Raw genomic sequence first — 19693 nt, forward strand, 5'->3', positions numbered from 1 at the left:
GAGCCGGCGCCTGGCTTGGTCGCTCCTGGGCATCCTTGGACTCGCCGCGCTGCTCCTCTTCTTCGGGGCTCGCAGGAAGTTGGAGGCGGCAGGAGCCCAAGGGCAGACGCCGAAGGTAAGGCGGTGCGTGCGGGCGGGGAGGGAGATGCAGCCCCTGCGGAGGCGCTGGGGGACTCCGCGCCCCCTGCCCCTCTCCCCTTCCCGTTGCCGAGCGCTCCCAACTCCTCTGCAGCACTTTCGGGGCGAGTCCGGGGCTTGTCCCATAGGACATCCACCACACGTCCCACCTGCCTCCCGGGACTTTTCTGGCTGCGAAACTCTGTGGCTGCAGGGGGCAGGGCTAGGAGCAGTGGCCTCAAGCTGCGGCGGGAAATGGAGTTGGGGGGCGAGGCACTGTTTGAGGAGCGGCGTGGTCAAGCCCTGGGGCAGGCTGCCCGGAGAAGCTGTGGCATCTCCACCCCTGGAAGTTTTCTGGAGCAGGTGGGGCAGATACTTGGCTGGGATGGTTTGGGCGGGGGTGATCCTGCCTTGAGCAGGAGGCAGGACTAGATGACCTTGTGAGGTCCCTTCCAGCCCGCTTCCCTGCGATCTGTCCCTCAGCACAGGACTCTGGCAAGCAGCCGGAGATGATGGGGCTGCTCATCCCTGCCCCCCGGAAATCTGTGGGCTTGGTGGCTGGGAAAGGACTTGGGAGAATGGGTTTGTTCTGGGCAGGAGGAGGTGGATTTAATAACAAGCCTTTCAACTACCTGAAGGGGGGCTCAGAGGGGATGGAGCTGGACTGTTTTCACTGGTGGCAGATGATAGGAGGAGGAGCAACAGGCTCAAGTTGCAGCAAGGGAAGTTGAGGTTAGATATGAGGAAAAACTTTCTCACTAGGAGGGTGGTGAAGCACTGGAACAGGTTACCTAGGGAGGTGGTGGACTCTCAGTCCTAGGCAGGTGTCCTTGTGTGGGTTAGGCACAGAAGGAGCCAGGTACCTTGCAAGGAAACATGGCTTACAATGTATCTTTCATCCTTGGATCACTTAGGTTTTTAAGACCCTGCTAGAAAAAACCTTGGCTGGAATAATCTAGTTGGGGCTGGTCCTGCTTTTGGACTTCATGTGACCTCCTGAGGTCCCTTCCAGCCCTCCTTTTCTATGATTCTATGTTTGCAAGCCAGACCGCTCATGCCAGAGGTGGGAGGTACAGGCAGTGTGTATAAAGTGCTCGTAGCAACTTGTCTGGTGCCTTAAGATGTGTGGGTTAAAGAGGTACCCCTTTGCTGTCTTGAATGAGTTAGGCAGTGGTGTGGAGGGCTCGCTGTCCAGCCCAGAGTCTGCTTTTGCTCGGTTCTACTTCCATGTGTGTAACTGCGTTGATCTCCGTGGAATTGCTCCCCGTTTCCCCCCTGGGAGCCATCAGAAGTCAAATTGTTATTGAGGACATGCTGAGTGATCCAAGGATGAAAGATGCATTGTAAGCCATGTTTCCTTGCAAGGTACGTGGCTCCCTCTGCAAGCCAGACTGCTCATGCCAGAGGTGGGAGATACTCGCCTAGGATGGAGTCCACCACCTCCCTAAGTAACCTGTTCTAGTGCTTCACCACCCTCCTCATGAAAGTTTTTCCTTATATCTAACCTCCACTTCCCTTGCTGCAGCTTGAGCCCATTGTTTCTAGTTTTGTTGTCTGCCACCACTGAGAACAGTCTAGCTCCGTCCTCTTTGTAACCAGCTTCAACCTCATTCCTGTAATCTCTCCTTTTTATATGCGGTCTGTAACTGCACTGTAAGTTCTCCATGTGACCTCACTAGGCCTTTTATAGGACTAGATAAAATTAGCATGCTATATTTTCCTGCTTTCAAACTTTGTGCCAAGGTGGTAGGATTTCTGTCCTAACCCTTTCTTTGCATGAGATCAGTCTCAAGCTTAATGTTTCCTGTTAAAGAGGTAGAAGCATTTTTTGGGAGGAGGGGGGGAAGGAGAAGGAGGGGAAAGGGAATGTTTGCTTTAATTTAGATGTCTGTGCTTCATGTATAACTAAAGGCTTAAGATGCTGTGAAAACTTTGCATTAGGGTAATGAACATCACCTTAGTCATCAGTAGGTGAGTCTATGTGAGACACTACTGCAGGGTAGGGTGCTAACCGTGCAGCAATGGTACTGTGCAGTAGTAACAAGCTACTGTGCAGCAGCTTGTTGCTTCTACACAGTAGCATCTAAAAACAGCTGTGTGGTGACAGTACAGTGCCAGTATGGACCAGAATCCCAGAGCTGAAGGCAGGCTCCAATTCAGAGACGTACTTAAGCATACCCTTATTCATCTGTACTCAGCAAAGGATTTAAGAAAATTGAGACCATATGTTTAAGTCGCATTTAAGTCCGTGGAACTTAAACATGTCCCTAATGTTCAGATGTGTTTAGTGATTTGCAGGGTAAGGCTGAACTGGGGCTAGGTTCCTGAGCTGGACCTTGGAGCAGGTGGGTGTCTTTGTGTGGGTTAGGCACAGAGGGAGCCAGGTACAGTGGCTTACAATGTATCTTTCATCTTTGAATCGCTAAGCATGTCCTTAATAATAACTGACTGATTCTCACAATGCCTGTGTGAAGTAGATATGACTATGCAATATTCATTTTAAAAATAGGGCAGCATCAGGGGAGAGTTTGAGTCTGTGGTCATAGTGAGTCAGCAGCAGAGCTGTAGCTACTCTCAACTAATTTAAATCACTACACTTAAAAGCAGGGACTTAAGAGGAATGTAAGTGTTACCATGAAATGGTTTCCTACCTTGGTGAAAGTAGGTTGCTGGTGGGATTCCACACCTTCCTGCCCTGTTTTGAACCTGTTCTGTCAAAACCTGCTAAGTGCAAACCCCCATAAATATGAAGTGAAACTGTCTAATTTTTAAATTCCATGAAATGCAGAGAAAGGACACAAGCAGGGACTTTTTTTCAACATGATGTCTACTTTAATAACTTATGATGTTACTAACACTGAAAAGGCAAAAAAGGAAACTCGTCTAAATACAGGGACCAGATTCTGTTCTTAATTACACTGCTATAAATCTCCATCTCTTCCTTGAAGTGAGTTGGTTAATGGGAATCTCCATGGGATTTGCATTAAGCTCTTGCTCCAGATGCATACCAGTGTAATTGAGAAGAATAGCTAGCCCATGATTCATATGGCAGCTGTGTTGTCTTGACCAGTTCTTCAAAGACAACTGTATCTACCAAGTCTGAAAACTTATAACTCAAACCACTGTTAAAAAAAAAAAAAAAAAAAAAAAAAAATCCTAAATTGGTAAAAAAAAAAAAATTAAAATAAAAATCTGTTTTTCATGTGGTGAAAGTTTTAAACTTTCTTTTTTCTCCCCTCCATGCTTTCTAAACAAAAATGATTGAATGGATTTTTTCAGGCTTTCTGAAAAAATTCTCATTTCTAGGATGGGAGAATGAGCTTGTGCAATTTTAGGCCGAAAGATAATTTTTTTTGTAGGGGAAGGTAATAAGTCTCTAGAAGGAGATTTAGTATGAAAGTGCTTTTGGAACTGTAACTATCCCTTTGTGTAAATAGGCTTGGATTGGAACTGCAGTCTTCAGAATTGCAAAATAAAAATTCACTTGTCGGACATGATATAGTATATTATCCTTCAAATGAACCCTTTTCTTTCTTAGGAACAGTTGCTGCAGAATTCATTCTCCTTTTTCACAGTCCCCTTTGAATATTCATGGGCTGTGGAGAGATGTATTTACCCTATGATCTTTCAACTGCTGGCATTATTACGGGATCATTTCTGTTCCCAGTGCAGTCAATAAGAATCTTCTCATAAATGTGGGATCTGGCCCTAAATTTCTAAGTTGCACCAGCCAAGTTGCCATAACTCCGGCAATTTGACTGCTAAAATTGCCTCTTCATTTCTGCTGAATTTTCTATCAAAACAGTTGCATTCTCCTGAGGTCCATAGAGTACAGATTGATATTTCTTTTGTTGTGCATTATAGTTTTGGCTTTGGAAGCCACTTTTGAATAATATGTCCATTCTCACCACTAGCTTATAATTCATATGACGTCACTTCAGTTAAGCCCTCTTCAGGGATTCACATATGATTTTGTATACCAGAGCTAGTGAGACTACAGTGTGTGTAGGAGATGGGGCTATGCTATAGTTGTCTTGTCTATGAGGACAGGTACTTTGGACACTGGTGAGTTGGTGTTTGTGTATCAAGTGATTCTCCTGCAGTGTGCAAATAGGTTCTTCCTTACCTCCTCCAGTTCTGTAAAGGAAGCTGAAATTATAATGACAGAAAGAGCCTCTGTGACATAGTGGGACAAATTGGTGGTGCTGCTTCTGTTGGAGAAATGGTTTCCATTCACCACGCTTCACAGTCAAACATTCTTAATTTTCTTCTTGCTTTTAATGCTTCTTTCACTCAGGCTTACTTTATTTTTGGGGTAATGTGGTCACCAAACTGTGCTCACTGAGGCCTTCATGGTAGATCCGCAACATGACTCACCTGGAACTTCCCAGTGAGCATCTGAGTAAAGCGGTCTAAAAGCAGAGTCTTCTCCGGTGCTTGAGCTGAAGAAAACTCCCTCAGGCATCTGCAGGTTAGGGATCATGACACACAGATGAGCTATTCTGATTCTATCCAGCAGACATCAGTGGTGTACATGCATATTGGTGAGTTACTTAGGGCATGAAGAACTGTACTAGGAAGCTGTTCCGTGAAGCGCTGCACGCTCGCTCCAGATCCACTACAACCTGAAACAGATGTGTGGTGCTAGGCACACATTAGTAGCCATGCCAGAGACAGCGAGCTTATCTTTACAGGCCCACTATATCTATTTTGGATGCTGTGTGTGCTTAGGAAACATGAGCTAGACTACCTGCACATGCTCCCGTTCCCCTGCTGGACTGTTACCACTGTGTGCTCCATGCCAGAGCTGTAGCTATTGTTGCTGCTGCCAGAGCCACCCAGTGCCTTGGGCTGGATCTAGCCCACAAAGCCCTGTAGTCTGGGTCCAGCTGGGGTAGGAGATAAGTTTGGCACCCCTGCCTTAGGGTACTGTTACACTAATGCTACACTAGAGGTACAGTCTGTTAGGGCGTATATAGTGTGACACGGAGCCAGCCATGCTACTTCCAGTTCAGGTGGGCTCTTGAATCAGAAGTAGGGCTACTGTGGTGCCAGGCCTATGTGAATTCAGGTGTTCAGGCTGCAGTGATTTAGTGGTTTTAAGCTACAGAAACGGGTTACCACAAAGTAAACTATACTGGGAGTTTACAGCATATCATTTTTTTTCTGTGGGAGCTGTTGACTTTCACCCTCTTACCTGGCAGCATGAGGTAACTCATTCTCCTTTCATTGAGGGATAAGCCACCTCACATTTTCTGTGAGGTAAAAGCAAGCACAAAGTTACCATGGAGTAATTGATATCCTGTCAGTTCTCACCATACCTGATTTCACAGTACGGTTTTTCTTTTATTCACTCCCATAGATGATTACTTTGCTGAGCACATATGGTGCACTTGGCATAGGAGGGACATACATGTGTACCAAAAAAACCAATCTAGATAGGTTTTCCTTTGAAATCAGTGAGTGCTTTTTCTTAGTCAGCATGCCTCTCTTGCAAATAGCACCGTTATAGCTTTTAAGGCCACAAGGACTCGCTGTGTTCATCTAATCCAGGGGTGGCCAACTTGTGGTACTCGTGCCATGAGTGGCCTGGGACACCTGTGTGAGGCATGTGGCAGATGAGGGAGAGGCAGGCAGTGACAGATAGGGCAGAAGATAGAGCAGCAGATCAGGCAGGGGCCATGCAGTAAAGGGCAGAAAGCAGAGCAGTGGACAGGGCAGGAAGCGAAGAGCAGAGCGGCACATGTGGTAGGGAAAGTGGACTGGAGTGGCACTCAGTGAGGGCATGGAGCTTAACTTGTCACATGCTTGTCAAAATGATTGCCCCCCCCATCTAGTTGAGCTTCCTGTAGGACACAGGCCAAAGTGTTTCTCCCAAGAAGTGTGATGCTGTCTGCATGTCCCTGCCCTGACTTCCCTCTTGGTCCAGCAAGCGAGAACCGTCTATTGGAAGGAGAGGCGCGGGGTTTGATTCCATTCTCCCCTGCATCAGTGAAGCCCCAGTGACTTTACCAGAGTCCTGATCTATGCTTGTATGAGTGAGAGAAAAGGCAGGCTCAAAGGTCCAAGCCTGAATCCCCTGCTTCAGGTTTAAGATCATGTCCCCTGTACTGACAGACCTATTGCCAGAGTAGGTAGGAGCAGCTGGCTTGTTTTGTTTAACCTAGCTTCACCTGCTGTTTCTTAATCTAATCTAATCTCTAATGTCTGCATGGCAGTCCAAGGTGTGAGTGCAGTACAGGTAGACATACCTGCACTGGCTTTAATCTGATTAGCCTAGGTGATAACAGCAGGGAAGGAGGGCTTCAGTGCAGACAGTACCACCTATTTGGGGACCCCAGGTTTATACACTTGGATTCTAGCCACCTCTGACACGTGCTATCTCATCTTTACTGCTACTGTTGGCCTGTTTCAAGCCAGCACAGGTCTGCAAGCTCACACTGTGTTCGCATTGCCAGTTGCAGTGTAGATGTACCCTCCCTCATCATTACCTTATCTATTTTCTCTACCCCTTTCCTAGCCTTCCCTTTTCTTTCTAGTCACTTACTTTCCATCTCGCTTTCTTTCTTCCTTGTTCCTGGCTAGTGGCTGTATTAAGCCAAGCTGTTATCATCACACACAAGAACTACCATGTAACATTTTCTCTGTCCAAGGGAGGCCAGCACTGCTTCACTCAGCCATGGGATGGGGCTTGTTGCTGACTGTTATTTTAAGCAATAACCTTGGAGTACTGGTGAGGCTGCATAGGGGAAGCAGGAGTTGGGGGGAGAACTCGTCCCCCCCTTCCAGCTTATACAATTGCCTAGAGTAGTTGTTTATGGAATGAATTTTTCCCAGTTTATCTGATGCTGCCATCCGGACTCTTATTACTGCTGCTGCTTGCATTTTCAAAGATCGAACCCTATTAGGAGGGCTGGGAAAACTTTCTTGTGCTCCTCTGTTCCTTTTGGAGTCCTATAAATCTGTTGAAGGAAGGCAACTGCGGCAGATTTTTCTGAAATGGTATGACTGCGTCTGCTGTCTAGTGCTGACATAATCAGGTGAGCCAGTTAGCAGATGGGGGATTAATGCGAAACAAAGTTAATCCTGTCTGCTGGATGATTTATAGGGGAGTCACTTTATAGCAGGGCTTGGTTTCTGATCTCCTGGGGTTCATTGATAAATTCTACACTTACAAAGCTTTTCATCCAAGGATCCCCAAATGCATCACAAGCATTAATAAATTCCACACGAACTCCCTAGACTTTCTGTTTTCCGAAGTAACACTTCTGAGGAAGCTGGTGTTGCTGAATACCTTTGAAAATCAGGCTATCAATTGACTTGCCTTAAGCATTTGTGCACTGAGTCAGTGTCAGAGTTTGGAACACTCTCCATGTCTCCTGACATCTTGTCCCTGCTCTGATGTTTAAGCTCTGATAAAGGGATGTGGGGAGAGGTCACAGTGGGGATGAGTGACAGTGCACCCTGATTAGTGCTCAGGGGCTCCTATACATGTGCAGGGAGCCTGCTTCAGTGCATGGGAAGTCCAGCATGTTGGAGCAGACTCGGTTATTCAAGTCTTCTGGAGTGGGGAAATGAATGGTCTCCAGCAGAATCTAGTGTCATGTGCATCGTTCAATGAGCTTTAGTTCAAAGTGCTCTGCTGCCATTTTTCAGCTTGGGGATGCTGATACATGTGATGCGTGGGGGCTTTTAATTAGTATGGCTTGCTAATTGCACCCCCCTCTGTGCCTCCCAGAGCATGTGAAAAAATCGCTTGGGTTTCCAAGTTGGCCTCCCCCTTGTTGAAGCTATTACAGCATGGGAATGATGTGGGTGAGGCAGGAGCTCTTTTGTTCCTTCTGGTGAATGGATAAAGTGTTGCAGTGGAGTTCCAGAGGAAAGAAGGGGAGGACCTTTGTGTGTGAGGTTGGATTCAGGAGTGGGGGAAGGAGTGCTCTGGGCAATCCCAGAAGTCTTCCCCTGTTACTATAAAAAATTTAGACCTTATTAATTCCAAGGTAAGAAATACATAAGTAAAAGTCCCCTGAAGAAACAAATGTCCTTTTCACGCTTCCAAGGTGGAGTTGTTGCAAACATAGGAGGGTTTTAAAAAAAAGACTCCACCAAATATACTTGCTGTGCCTTAAAAAATATTATTTGAGATTGAATATGTTCAAGAGTGAATTGTTAAAAATGAAGTGGTGGGGACTGACAACGTGAGTCAATGAGTTCTTTCTGTGAGATGCTATGTGCCCTCAATTCCTGTTGGGAGCAGGAATGGATGCTAAGTCGCATACGGGATTGGGTTTAGGGTCAGAAAAGCAATGACCAGTTCTGCACTTGGAATCTGAATTCCAGACTGCATTCTTTCTGCATTGTTGCAATCTTGGAAGATTTGGCAAGCAGAGCTCAGGTGATGATCTTTAGATATTTAATTGCCTTAGATTTTATAGCACCAGTCTACCACAGGCCTTTAACAGATTAAACTAGCATTAAACACTGCAAAAATTAAGATCTTGCTGAATTAATGGATTGAAGTGCCTGTTCGAACCTGAAGGCAAGTTTGCCAGTTTGATGTGCTATGGGGCCTGAGCTTTCTCATTGACTTTGACTGGCACAGGATGGAATTTATAATGACACTCCTTTATCACAACTCATAACTGAAATCCCTCAGCAAAATGACCAAGAGAAAAGGCAGGCTTCTTACAGTGTCCAAAACATAAACAAGCTAGTGATGCATGAGCTAGCATAGAATCCACTGTGCTCTCTGGTAGCTGTATTTTTGAGCTGCATGTTTAACAATGTGGGAAAAAAAAATGAACCAAGCTCATGTTTGTGTCACTGTGACTCGGGCACAGCCAGGAATTAGAGTTATTGGGTAAGAAGGAGCTGTTTCCTGTCACTGGCCTTTCTGTAACTAAGCTTTGGAAATAGTTTTTTTTTCCCCACTAGAGTCCACCCCGTTTCTAACAGTCATGTCTTTGTTGAATATGGTTATGACACGAGGTTCCGTCAAAGTTTAGCAAGCCTTCTGGTCAGGCGAAACCCAGCCGTCTGTAATAATAAAATAGTCACAGACAAATGGTGTGCAGCTTATATTATCCATGCTGTTTAATTAATCTACTGCCTGTGCATCAATGATCTCCCTGAGATATCTGAAAAACAATAGGCAGTAAATGAAAACCCTGTTAATTTTTCACTGGTAATTACAATGAATGAATTTTACCCCCATTACGTTCCATTAGAGTTCATGTTGCAGCTGTGAGTGATAGGGGCATAAATATTGATTGAACAAGGCCTGTTTGCTTTACAAAATGATGAGCATTGGGGCATCCAGGGACCTTCTATTGTTTTGAGCTTGTAAGAAGAAAAAAGGTGGGGGAAGAGTGAAACGATGGCTCTTTACTGAGGAGAAGCCCAATAAATCTGGGATGCAGCTAAAACGCATCTTGTTGCTTAGCATCTCTTGACGGGGGAGAAAAAGATTTTTTTCTTCTTTCCCTGGGAAGGTATAAGGAGTTTAAGAAGTCCCAGCATTGTTGAGTGATTTGAAGCCATTTGGTCTTTGACTGAGGCAGTATGCAGATACAGTTTTTGATCATTAGGAAGATGGCTTTAAAAAGGATAAAAACAAAAAGCCCTCTTTATAGTCTTTGGCAGGAAAGCTGGACATGTGCCATTTTTTTTTGTGCTGTTGTTGCTTTTTTATCTTTACTCCTTTGGGATGAGAGAGGAAGAATAAAGTAGCTTGAAGCCATATCACTTTGTGCTTTACTGCTGTCATAACTCTGATTACTAGTTCTGGAATGGATTACTAGTTTTTGAGGAGGAGACCTGCTGGAAACACCTGTTCAGTCTAAGGGCCACTTGTTTCAGAAAGGCCAAGTGGCAAGAATCAGTAGGTTGGGACAGAGTCCAAATCCTCTCATGTCCTCTTTGTGGTGTTCAGACCGATTCCTTGTATTCTAGGGGCTGCTATAACTGGTGCCATTTAGCTACAAAGAGGCTGGGGGAACTCCCCAACACAACATGCTTCAGCCAATTGCTCTGCCCACATCTGTAGAAGGAGCTATGTAGGAGGGAGGCATATGCTGAGCTGGTCAAACTTCTGCCAAAGCTTAACAGTTGAATATGGTGTAGTGTGGTTAAGGGGTTTAGGTTGTAGCCGATTTGGTCTAAGGACATAGGCGGACAAGGTTCTTTGGATAAATCTGATATCTTTTATTAGACCAACTCACCCAGTTGGAAAAATTCTTCTTTGCTAGCTTTTGGGTACAAATGCCCTTCATCGGGCTTAGGATGCGTCTGTAGTTGGTCTGTGCTCTTCCTGGATGGAATAGAATAGAAACCAGAGAACAGTATGGGAGAATGCCAGTCAGTGAAAATGCAAATTGAGGCCCTCAGTGGGTGAGAAACAGCTGTTGGGGGGGGGGGGCGGGAGTGAAGGGGAATGTAGACCTGGTGATTGGAATATATCTGGCAAATAGTAGAGAGATTACCTGGGGTATCAGATGTTAGGCAGGTTATAATGTGTCATAAATCCAATGTCTGTATTTAGTTCGTGATTTTTAGTACCCAGTAGGTTGATGAAGTGAAGTTTGTAGGCTTATCTGTGAAAGGTGTTTTGTAAATTCCCTTTAAGGATTAGAACTGAGAGACTGGAGAGAGAGTGGTTTTCTTGTGAGAAAAGTGCCCCCCACAGGTAATTGGGTATTCTTGTCTTTGATAGATTTTTTTGGTGTGTGTTCATTCTGGTATGTCGTTGTTGTTTGGTTTCTCCTACATATTTTCCATCAGGGCATTTAGTGCAGTGGCTGAGATGTATTACATTTCTGGAGGTGCAGGTGTAAGATCCAGGAATGTTGATGGTTCTGTTTTGGTGCAGTAATTGTGTGGGTGGCTAAGGCATGCCAGCTTTTTCCAGCCAACAGGTCACAAAGGAGCAATGTGACTGGCTTGTGTCCAGCCTTCTCTGATTCCCCAGCCTGAATGACCAGGAATCCTTTTATATTTGGGGAAGCTGGAGGTGGCCAGTGGTACAAGTCCAGAACAGGGCTCTAACTCATGCTTCTGGAGTAGTGCTGACATGCCTTTACCCCTCTGCCACCATGCCTTATTTTGGGTACAGTTGGGATTTCCCAATGTCAGGATAATGCCCAGAAGTGATGCTGAAGGTGGCTTCAGTCTCTGTAGTGTTGGTTCTCATCATCTTCTCTTTTCCTAGGCTGTTGTGTACTGGATAAAGGAGCTTGTGTTGGATACTACCCTTTGGTTAAGCAGAGCTGGGAGTATGCTTAATTTCCTCTCCCTGGGCTGTTGCACTTCAGCTGGTGATGGAGCAATCAGAGCTATCTTTCTCTTTTCCTTCTCACATAGAATGTGGCCACCAGGGAAGTTCTCTACAGCAGCTGCTCGACAAGAGGTGGATGATGCTCCAAGCATACATGACTCATCCTAGCACTGCAGGGAAAGTTGTGGATGTCCTTTAATTCCTACTCAGGGTGGCTTCCAAAGCTCCTGGTTGCAGCTCAGAGAACACACTCTTAGTTCATAATCAAGTACAGGGTTATTTTTTTTATGCAATGCAGTTGCCCCACCTCAAAGGATGTAGGTTGAACACCACTGACCTAGCTGCTGAAGCCAGTTCTGCATGTGGGGATACCCTTTGATTCCACGTTGATCAATGAGCTTCTGCATTTTTGAGGGTGCCATGGTGTAAGATCTCATGGCATCTTTTATAACCCTCCTGTTCTGGCTAAATGCCAGCTAAATTGGGTGGGTACATGCTACTTACCCAAATTTCCTCCTGAAGTCACAGTTAGATACCCTGTTCTTCTCTTGGTCATAATTAAGGTATGATAAGTTTGTGTGCTGCTGAACAACTGATTTGCTCCATCTTGGATCAGGCTCTACATCAGTTGTGGGTGAAAAGATTGTTTTTCCTGGTCTTGGAGTCGAGAGGCAGGTTATTGAATGCTAGGGCCTTGCATCTAGGGCTGGATTTTTAGAAGAGCTCAGCCCTCATTGAGGCACCAAAAACATTGCAAGTTCTCAACACTCAACAGGCCTCTTTGAGACTCTTACAGGAAAAGAAGACAGTTGAGTTCACCTGAAAATCAACCATCCAGTTCGGTTTCTAAATCAGAGTTGAGCTGTTCTAAAAATCTGGACTCAGGTTGCTTACAGAGTATCTTTAGGGCTTGGGTTGCATCTGCTTTATATCTGGACAGTGCTATATGTTTTCAGTGTACAGCAACCTATATAATATATACTCTGTCATTCTCTGAAGTACCTTGATGCCTTACAAAAGGCACTATCTAGCTGGGAAAATCATCCTAGCTGCCTAATGATGAGAAGATTGTAAGCATGAAGTGGGAATCATTTCCTTTTATTTTTAAGCCAGTTTCTCACAAAAAGCCCGTGATGATGAGAAGGTGTCTGCCCACTTTATTTGGTGTAGTCAGAGTCCAGGAAATATTTTGACTGAAACCTATCTTCTTTCCCCTGTGGCCTGACTCTGCAGTGCACTGTGTATATCCAAAAGTCAAGGGGAATTGCATGTCAAGGGACTGTAGGACGAGATTTATGTGTGATCAGCTTTAAGTGTGGTTAGAGAGTGGGGGGGAGAGAGTCTGTGGAGCGTTTTATCATTATGGGAATCAGTTGAGATTGTCCTCTTTCTCCTCCTCCAGTAAAGTATTTTTTTTGTAGGAATAAATTCCTATGTAGAGAATATAAGGAACAGATTGTTGAATCATTTTTAAAAACTCTGTGTGATTTTGTTCCTGGTTATTTTTCTGTAACATAAATATACAGGTAATTCTACAGATCCAGGAGTGATCCATAGAACAATGGTGTTCTGTGTGACCACACCAGGTATATACCATAGACAGGTTTACACAAAACATACTGGGTGCATTATTGTTCCAAATAGGTAGGCCCAGAAGTAGCTGAATGGAGTTGTTATTCAAGGATGTCCTTGGTTCAGTGGTGGTATTCTCAAGTAAGCGCACATGTGTTGTTTACTCAGTATTTAAATAAGGAAATGACAACTTTTTCCAGATATAGGGTAGCTGTTTGGAAGGAGCTGCCTGGGCAGCTTTCATGGCCAAAGCACTGCAAAGATTTGCAGAAGCCATTGGCTGTAATGAGTATTGGATTCCAGCTCCTGTGTTAAGACCCCTATTTAACATCAAGTCATTTGGGGCCTGGTGCTGCCCATGGAAGTAAGCAGAAATCTTTAACACCAGCTTCAGTGACAGTAGGGTCAGAATGAGGCATATAGCTGTGTCTCAGTTCAGTGTTGTAACTCCAGTGGAGGGTGCAATATTTAGCACACAACTGAACAGGCTCTTTTTAAAAAGCATCTCCTGTGAGCTCTCCTGTTACTTTACATGCGAGCTTTGCAGATGGCATTAGGGTCGGCAGCACACGCAGCTCACAGAAAGGCCCTCAAGGATGCCAATTTGGTACTTTCTGCTTTTTTTGTCAGCTTGAGTATCTTCGCTGACGGAAAAGAAAACCTGGGAGAAATGATGGAAAAGCTAGAGCATTGCACTGCAGCTGTGAGAGAGAAATAGAGTTATAACCATTTCCCTTCCACTAGGACAGCCCAGCATTTGGTGCAATAAAACCAATGATGGGGATGTATCTGCCGAGAAAGCAAAAGTAGGATCTGCTTAAGGAAGATGCTTTGCGTGAAATGGTAATTATGTATAGGGTAACAACAAAGGGTGCAGCAATTGACTATTAATTGGTGTAGCACAAGTACAAAATATCTTGCAAGCTTCCTCCTGTTTAAAGAAGGAAAGGGTGAAAACCAGATGACAGTCTGTGGAATTTGCTATCAATCCACTTCCCCATGCAATGAAAAAGCCATTTTTCCCCTCTCTCACAGTGAAATGTTCACATATTGCCAGCAACACTTAGCACATTTGCTTACTAAGCTGCAATTAAATTGATTTTTTTTCTCCTCTCTTCCCTTTTTTGGTTCCAAAACCGCTGCAGGAGTCAGTGTTACAGGACGATCAGCTAGGAAAGAGATCTTGGGTCTGATTCTCTGCTGGTATAAATTGGAATTGCTCTATTGCTCTCAGTGAAGCAGTGCCGAATTGTGCCACTTGAGAATCTAGCTCCCTCTTTTAACATTTAAAGGGTTTCATAGGGTCCTTGCTGAACTTTGCTGGTAAGTAAAATGCCTGCTTCTTCATGCCACTGAAATGCCTTCACAACAGAAGAGGAATGGGCTTCAGTTTAGAATGGTGTACATGTAACTTGTGTCTGATTCAGACTATGGCTAAGGATAGACATTCATAAAGCCAGAGCCTGAATTGATTCAATCTTTACAGGTTAGTTTAAGGCAGTCTAGGCAGACCTGGCCTGGGCTCCTGCTGGTGGGACATGGAGGGGGAAATTAAACCCCGCTCTGGCCATGCCCTCATTGCTGGAGCAGCCAGCATGGAGAAGTGCAGGTCCATGCTGGTGGGATAGGGGAGGGAAGGGGGGATTAAACTTCTTCCCTGGTCCTTTTCCAGGGCCAGCATCTGGCCAGACCCCCGTCTGTCTCTGCTCTGGCTGGGGAACGGAGGGGCAGGGCCAGCTCTGCTTGGCTGTAGCAGAGAGCCCAGCCCAGAGAGCATGCTGGGATACAGGGGGACTCTGGTTTAACTTAAACCAGAAGGGGTCTAGGACAAACATTGCATAAACCGGTTTGAGCTCAATCAGTTAAACCTGGTTGAATGTAGTATCAGATTTATCTCAAACCGGTTTTGGCCATTTTGAAACTGGTTTATATGCACTGAATGTCTGTTCTGTTACAGGTTTAAACCAGTTTCTGATCACTTAAACCAGTTTGTGTAATGTCTGTCCATAGCCTAGGGGTGGAGATGCTAGCCACCCCCTTTCCAAAGCAAGACATAGGATTGCTGGTCACCTGGCTGTTCGTAGGCATTTTTGTGTATTCTAAGCATTTAAGTAACATTCAAATCACATAAATTGAGTTGGTAGTTAAGAAAACAGCTCATCGAAGTGGCCCAAAGCCAAGTCATACAACATTTTGCATACCAGGCCTGATCCTGTAAATACTGCCCATTTGAGTTTATTCTTATTAACATGTCCTCCCATGGATTTCATTATGACATTTCATGTGAATGAAGACTATTTGCATGTGGAAGGTTTGTAGGTCAGCTCCCCTTGGGCCTGGCTGTATAGGTTATATGACATTGAAAACCACCAGATACTGGTGGTGTTTGACTGGGTCAGAGATGAAAACTCTCAGTGGTGAGCACCTCGCCATGCTTTAGCATCCGGACTTAGAACAATTGGTGGGTTAAAGTTTAAGGGGGAAAAGCACATCTTTAAGGCAGGCATGTCCCAAACTCTGATAAAAGGCTTTCCAAATTATACATTATGACACAGTAACTAATCAGAAGCCGGTGCATTCTCCCGAGCACAGCTGGGCTGTGCTTTTTGTAGAATTATGGTATCATCAAGTAGTGAAGTAGCTTGGGTCTGTAGTGATTTGTCTGAGTGACTGAAGATGCAGTTCTAGAAATAAGCATGGTATAGTGATCCAGTCTACAGGTGACAAATGCATAGGTTGCTCTGCTGAAGTCTTCCATCTGACATGAAAAGTCACAATCTCCTTGCCAGATGCTGCTGATGAAAAAAGAATTACTCTTGGCTACTACTGCAATCAAGGATTGAACGTGCTCTCAAGTAGTAAATACGAGTGACAAAAGGTGGATGAATCCCTTCAGCTGGGAATGAAGTTGAGGTGGGGGAGTGTCTGTTTCAGGCTCTCTGTCTCCAGACTAAGAATGACAGTACCGTAGTGGGTCCATATTTAGGCATGATAGACAGTGGGAGAGAGCTCTCCAAACCATTGACTAGCTGTGGACTTCAGACTTATGCAAGTGGGGCTATTTTCTTGGGCAGCATATTTAACTGATAATGACAGACTGTGCCACTACTGTTCATGGCTCACAGAGCTCCATTTGTCTGTGGATGTGTCAGACTGGACGTGTTAAGTTCTTTCTTTATATTTCCTTACGGAGTGTACTGAGCGTGTGCCTTAGAAGGAGGAATTTATCATCATTAACATATGCATTCAGAAAATGATCAATACTGACAGTTTCATCAAGAGTTCAGTGGTTTATTTATCAAGGCAGTATTAGCAATGCTTACAATTTGCCTTTTATTTAGATACATTGAAGTTCCCTGGAAGGGTTAATTAAGGTTTATATTATCCCCCACACAAATGTATTCATACAGTTCTGTGCTTTTAATTTTTTCAGTTCAGGGATGAATGAGTTAAGTTTCATTTGCAGCATCTGTATAAGAATGAGTCATACATTTGCTTGGTAGGAGTAGGCCAAGAATTGGACCCCCAAATTCAATGAGTTACTGCTTGGCTATAAGCTAAACAGTCTGGGAACATCAAAAAGCAACAGCAGATTGTTGCAACTAATTTGTTAGTCTGCATCTGTATTGAAGTAGATTGAGACAGCTGAGGACAGCAGCTAGGAAGATGCTTCAAAGCACAGAGAGACGGAAAGAGAGAGCTTTCTGCAGTCGGATTAGATGGTTGTTAGATTGTTCCACTCTTTGGATTTTTTTTTTTTTTGTTATATAGCATTGAAACATTTTTTGCTGAGAAAATCCAGGTGGCTTCTGGTGATTCTTCACTGCCCAGCAGTGCTGTCAGTGTCAGCCTTGTTGTATGGCTGCATACATAGGGGCACAGAGAGGTTCAATAAAACGATCACATTTGCAAGAGTGAGTCAGTGGCAGAGTCCCAAACAGAACCCAGCCTGGATGACTGAGTGTCCTTACCCGTATCTTCTAACCCCTTGGTCATACCCCCTTCCCATTCTTTGTGTAGGTTGATGCTGGCAATAATTTACTATAAGATAGCTTGAGCCCCTAAGTCTAACAGGATTTGGAAAGGTAAGAGTGCTAATCATTGCATTTTGTTTTTAAAAGGACTGCAGCTGGAGCAGGGAATGCAGTATCAAAAGACTGATTCAGAAATGAAATTGATTCATTTTAAGATCAGGCTTAAAGACAAGGAAAAGATTGAATTATTATTATTATTTTTTACATTTTCAAGTCAAAGTGAGTTTTTTTTTTACTCTTTCTCTTTTCAGTTTTACAGTCAAAGATGTCAACAGTAAACTTGATTGGAAAGCAACGTGAGGAGAAAGGGGGCTTGTGCATGGCAAAAACAAATGAGCTCTGAAATCACCTCCAATTCTCTAAATATTGTTTCCAGAGCCAAAAAAATTGAGATGGATTATTTCTTTCTTTTTCTCTTTCCTTCTTTCTTTCTTTCTTTCTTTTTTTTTAAAGCCATGGTAGGAATCAGTCCAAAGGATGTAATTTGGTCCAGACATGAGGAGCAAGGCTACTGTGCCCTGGCTTTCTAAATAGCTTTGTCTGCATTTAGACACACACCATTTCCTTTTCAAGGACCAGTGTCAGCATCAGACAATTACAAACACACCTCATAACACATTATTGAGACATACACAGCTCGCAAATAAGGCAAAAATACATTTAATGGTTGTGGTGCATAGCGTCAGGCACAGCTTCTTCACACTGCGGGATTTTTTAGAGGTGGCATTTTTGTATCTGCATTTCATTTTTACTTAATTATAATTAGGCATGATTGAGCAAAATCAAGGTAAGGAGAAGAGAATTTTAGATCACGTCACGCTCATTTTAACTACTCAGTCGAATTATTTTCTCAGCAAATCTGTTGAGCACCCACTGATATCGGTGAAGACCTTCCAGGTTTACACTGATGACAGAAAGACAAGGATTTGTGTTCCCCCCCCCTTTTTTTTTTTAGCATTGCTAGTTTCTCTGCTTACTCATTCTTGGATCTTTCCTTTACTAGTAGGGTTTACTGGCAAAATTCCCACTGGTGCTGTGGTCCTTAAGGCAGATATGGCTCCAATAGCTTCCAGTGCTTTTACTGACACATTAATTAAACCATTTTGGAGCATTTTCCCAGTGAGGCAGGATGTAGTCTATAACTTGTAAATTGCTTTGGAATCCCTCGTTACAGAAGATACTATATAAAAATCAGATCGTTTTAATTATTATTGTATGAAATAGAAGCTCTTAGTTTTTTTTCCATAGGAAAAGAAAAACCTCAAAGTAAGATGTTTTTTCAAAGAGCTTCACCTGTCTGGGATTACAGTCATTCAGGTCTGAGCTTCCACTGAGCAGTGCAAAGGAAGACTGTATGTGCTTATCCTTTCCTTGGAAGAAAGCGATAGACATTACAACCCAGATGGGAAACCAGGCCCAGTCCTTCCTGAGTATGTTATAGTTCCTGAAATTTCCAGCTTCTAAACTTGGAAAAATTTGCTGTTCACACTTCATTTGTATGCTGCTGAGTCTTTGGCAATGGAGCATATTTAAAATAATTTATGTTCAGATCTGTCATTTAAATGACCAGGGGCAACATTTATGCTGGATGGAACAGTTCCAGGGCACTGTAGTCTGTTGTATTTAAGCCTTGCCCAGCTTCAGTTTGATACTCGAAGTTCAAACTAGTTCAGCCACAGAAGCTTAGGCTCTGAATGCATTGAGATGTGAATGTTCACGCCTACTGGTTACAGAACAGAGTATTTTTTTTTTTTTTTTCCCCCTCTGGCAATGCTGAGACATGAGAGAGCTGCCTAAACTGGTTTTCTGGCAGCGAAGCCAGAGAGCCAGAGTAGAAAGGAACTGGCCATTTTTCAGGATCATGCATTTGTGGGGGACTAGAATGGGGAGGAAAATGCCAAGGGCATTAAAATAGAAGGCTGTGCAACCTGTAGGGAGGATAACGAATGAAAAGGGCTGAATCATACATTAACCAGCCATCTGGTCATGCAGCTCAAATCAAATGAATTTCCATATAACAATAAGAGTTAAAACATGTACAATGGGTGGGTTGCATATGATACATTCCTAGTATCAGTATAGGGAAATGATTTGCAGAGCACCCTCCTGTCCTGGAGGAGGATCATCTGTGTAGATCTTTTTAAAGTGTTGGGCCTTTTATATACTCAGGATTTGTCCTGATATCAGTTGCTGGTAACCAGATGGTGGTGCAGCTGCACCGGAGCCAATCCCAAGTTTGAGGAGATTTGTACCCGTACAGTTAACTTCCTGAACCTCTGCTCACTATTGCATGACACTGGGGATTGATGTATGTGGAGGAGTCTCACAAAGCTGTTCTGTCTCTTGACTCCTCTTGTGGATTCTTCTGCAGGGAATGACTGGATGATTTGGATCTGTGTTATAGAACCATTGACTGTGATTCCACAACTGTGTTGATATTTATTAGAAGTCAAAAGGCAATTGTGGCTGCGTACAAGCTTTCATTTCCACAACTAGAAACTTGTTCCAGGAGAGGGAGCATTACAGGCCCCCTCTCCCCTGCTCTCCCTGCCTTTCTCAGACCAGGGACTGGTCTGTGGAAGGGGTGGGAAGCAGAAGCTGTTCTACTCCTCCCACCTGTTGGGGAATGGGAATAGTGGATCTTAAAGTACCGATTGGGGCTTTTCTCCTATGGAACACTTGAAGGCCAGCAGCTGCA

At 44.1% G+C, this 19693-nt stretch overlaps 1 protein-coding gene across 1 annotated transcript in view; it reads left to right on the top strand.

Moving 5' to 3' along the window:
- Positions 1-19693, top strand: part of GALNT14 (polypeptide N-acetylgalactosaminyltransferase 14) — a 217713-nt gene that overhangs the window by 5325 nt on the left and 192695 nt on the right. The window contains exon 2 of the mRNA XM_019548585.1: positions 4-115. Coding sequence (XP_019404130.1) covers positions 4-115 — 112 coding nt within the window. The remainder of the gene's footprint in view (positions 1-3; positions 116-19693) is intronic.

The sequence above is a fragment of the Crocodylus porosus genome, unplaced genomic scaffold (genome assembly GCF_001723895.1).
Source record: "Crocodylus porosus isolate Cpor-Errol unplaced genomic scaffold, CroPor_comp1, whole genome shotgun sequence".
Lineage (NCBI taxonomy): Eukaryota > Metazoa > Chordata > Crocodylia > Crocodylidae > Crocodylus > Crocodylus porosus.